At 33.8% G+C, this 2,600-nt stretch overlaps 1 protein-coding gene across 1 annotated transcript; it reads right to left on the bottom strand.

The window, feature by feature from the left end:
- Nucleotides 1-64: 64 nt before the first annotated feature.
- On the bottom strand, nt 65-1,519 carry LOC129301090 (uncharacterized; the record flags this gene model as incomplete). Its single annotated transcript, XM_054939653.1, is given in 2 exon segments — nt 65-436; nt 1,212-1,519. Coding segments are annotated over 2 exon segments (591 nt in total), but the record flags the coding sequence as incomplete, so codon positions are not given.
- Between the last annotated feature and the right edge of the window lie 1,081 nt (nt 1,520-2,600).

Here is a 2,600-nt window from a genome sequence, read left to right as displayed (position 1 = left end):
AACGTATGATAAGCAACCGGGGCAACCTACTGCAAGTGGAGATGACAACTTCTCTTCCACTTACACTTTCTTCTTCCTGGGCTTCTCTCATGGAAGAGGATGAAGATGAGTATGAAGGCGACGGCGATGACAAGGACGACGATTTCCAGAACGATGTGGTCGTTCTCTTCTTGATAGGCTCTTTCTCTGCTCTTTCCAGGGCTGATTTCACCTTGTCAAGGGTGCATACACTTTGGTAATTGGTTGATGGCAACGAAGAAGAGAACAACTTCAAGTCTAAGCTTGTCTCGTCGAATAGGTTGAGAGATAGTTTTGATGGTGAGGGAGGCCCGTTTAGGTCCTGAAGTTTTGGACCTGATGGGTTCGAATTGAGTTTGTGTTCTGACACTGATTGAGAGCTTGAAGTGTTGCACCTTTGAATATAGACTTTCCCTGACTGAAATCATTGACAAAGATCAGGATTCCGAAATCATAAAACCAATGGAAGACATAAGGACGGAGAGGGAATCACACAAGATTCATTAGCAGAGGATCCAAAGAATTGTCAAAGAAGCTAATAATATTTCAAAATATGAGTTTCACATATTGAAATGTTTTTGTCAGAGAATTGCCATAGGCTAAATCATGAAAAAAATTTAGTACAAAAAATTCATCAATCTAATAAAGTAATTTGAAGGAGAAATTTGGATGCAGGGCCCCATGCCATGATAACTCCAACAGCTAGAAAATCATATGATAGCAAAACAAACGTTCAGATCAGAAGGTCACAGGAACCAAAAGAAATTTATTGATTGCCAGCCTGCTGTTACACTATAAGCCAAAAAAGTTGAAATAGCATCGGTCTGCAAGTTTTACCAAACAATCAGATCCTTAATTCCCTTCAATTTCTCAATAACAATTGACCCTCTATATCAAAAACGTGCAGTGAACAAAAAATACGTTTTAATAGATTCAGAAACAGGGGTCACTGTTTTGGATTATAACAAACAGAACCATGAAATGGAGATTATAAAAGAAAAAATCAACGAAATTTTGATAGTTGAAAATTCCACGGTTAAATTCCTTCAAAAGAAAAAATAATTTGTGACATTTACACAGAAGCTTTTCAATTCCCAGAATCCACGACCGCGAGTATTTTCCCACCATAATTCACGACACCGCCCAAATTAACTTTCACAAGGAACAAACAGAAAATAGAGATTAAACGAAACCTTGAGGTCTAAGCGCTTCTCCCAGCCACTGGGGACCTGCAAGTCGAGGTCCAATTCCTCAGATTCAACAACAGATTTAGAGGACCCGCCGAGCAAGTCCCGAGTAATCAGAACCGGAGATCTCTCACTGTTCGATTCATTTCCCACCGTCCGATGCTTGTCCTCCTTGTAGCCACCACCGGCAAGAACACGAACGAGAGAAGTTACGTCGGCAGCCATCAGAGACTTACGCAGAGCTACTTCGCCTTCAGAAGGAGAAGTCGAGGAAGAGAGAGATTCGGAGAGAGAGGAGGATAGATAGAGGCTCATGAATTGTTCGTATGTTATGGGAGTTATATACGCTAATAAATGTACATGGGCCGTTATAATAAAAAATAAATAAAGATGGATAGGGAAAAAATGGAGCAGTAAATTTAAATTTTTTTATTCACAAATTAATACTAATTAATTATTAATAATTAATACTCCGTTAATGCAATGGTATATGGTATTAATGAATTGGCAACGCGGTAGAGGGAAAGAAAATGAATCTTCTTCAATTTAAAATTGAAGAGACTTTTTATTGGGCCACCAACAGTAGAGAGACTTCAAATCAATTTAAAATTTAGATCTTTCCATAAAAATTCCAATAATAACTGGGCCCAAAGATTAAAAAGGTGTGATCAAATACATTTTTGTTGCATGTATCTAATTAAATGCATTTTTCTTACATTCCATAAACGAATCATATACTCTACCCGTCTACAGTCTGTTTTGTATGTAATATTACTATATTTTGATATGTTACGAATGAGTTTCTTTTATTTTTGTATGTAATATTACTATATTTTAATATGTTACGAATGAGTTTCTTTTATTGAAATAATTTTTGACTGAGCATTAAGTGAAAAAATAACTTTACGGTTCAATTTTAAAAATATCCCTCCATTTAAAAATGTAAAGTATTTTTAATCAAATCTCATCCCCCAATAAAGTAATTATTTACTTTCTAACTAACTCTATCTTTTCATATTTATCTCTATTAAACATCCTATAATAAATATAAAGTTATTATCAATTGAAGCATTTAAAAAATAATAATAATTATATCTCGAAAGACTAAAAATGCTTTACATCTTTTAACAGAGGGAGTATCTTAAAATTTAATACATTTTAAACTTTAAAGTTAATTGGAAGAATATATATTGCTAACTCTTCAAAAAATTAAAAGTTATTTGTATAATGTTACTATCTCTTCATAAAATTAAAATCCAATAAAATATGAGTGTTGAGTTCTTATTTCAAAATAATGAAAATATTATTGGCATTTAGTAGTAGGAGATTTTGCAATTTGAAAATACTATTACTCTTTCCTATTTATATATTATTATCAGATGGATTATTAATTAA

Source organism: Prosopis cineraria, unplaced genomic scaffold (genome assembly GCF_029017545.1).
Source record: "Prosopis cineraria cultivar Desert tree isolate PC_DT_omini unplaced genomic scaffold, ASM2901754v1 PC1887, whole genome shotgun sequence".
Taxonomy (NCBI): Eukaryota; Viridiplantae; Streptophyta; class Magnoliopsida; order Fabales; family Fabaceae; genus Prosopis; species Prosopis cineraria.
This window is presented reverse-complemented; position numbering and strand designations above follow the sequence as displayed.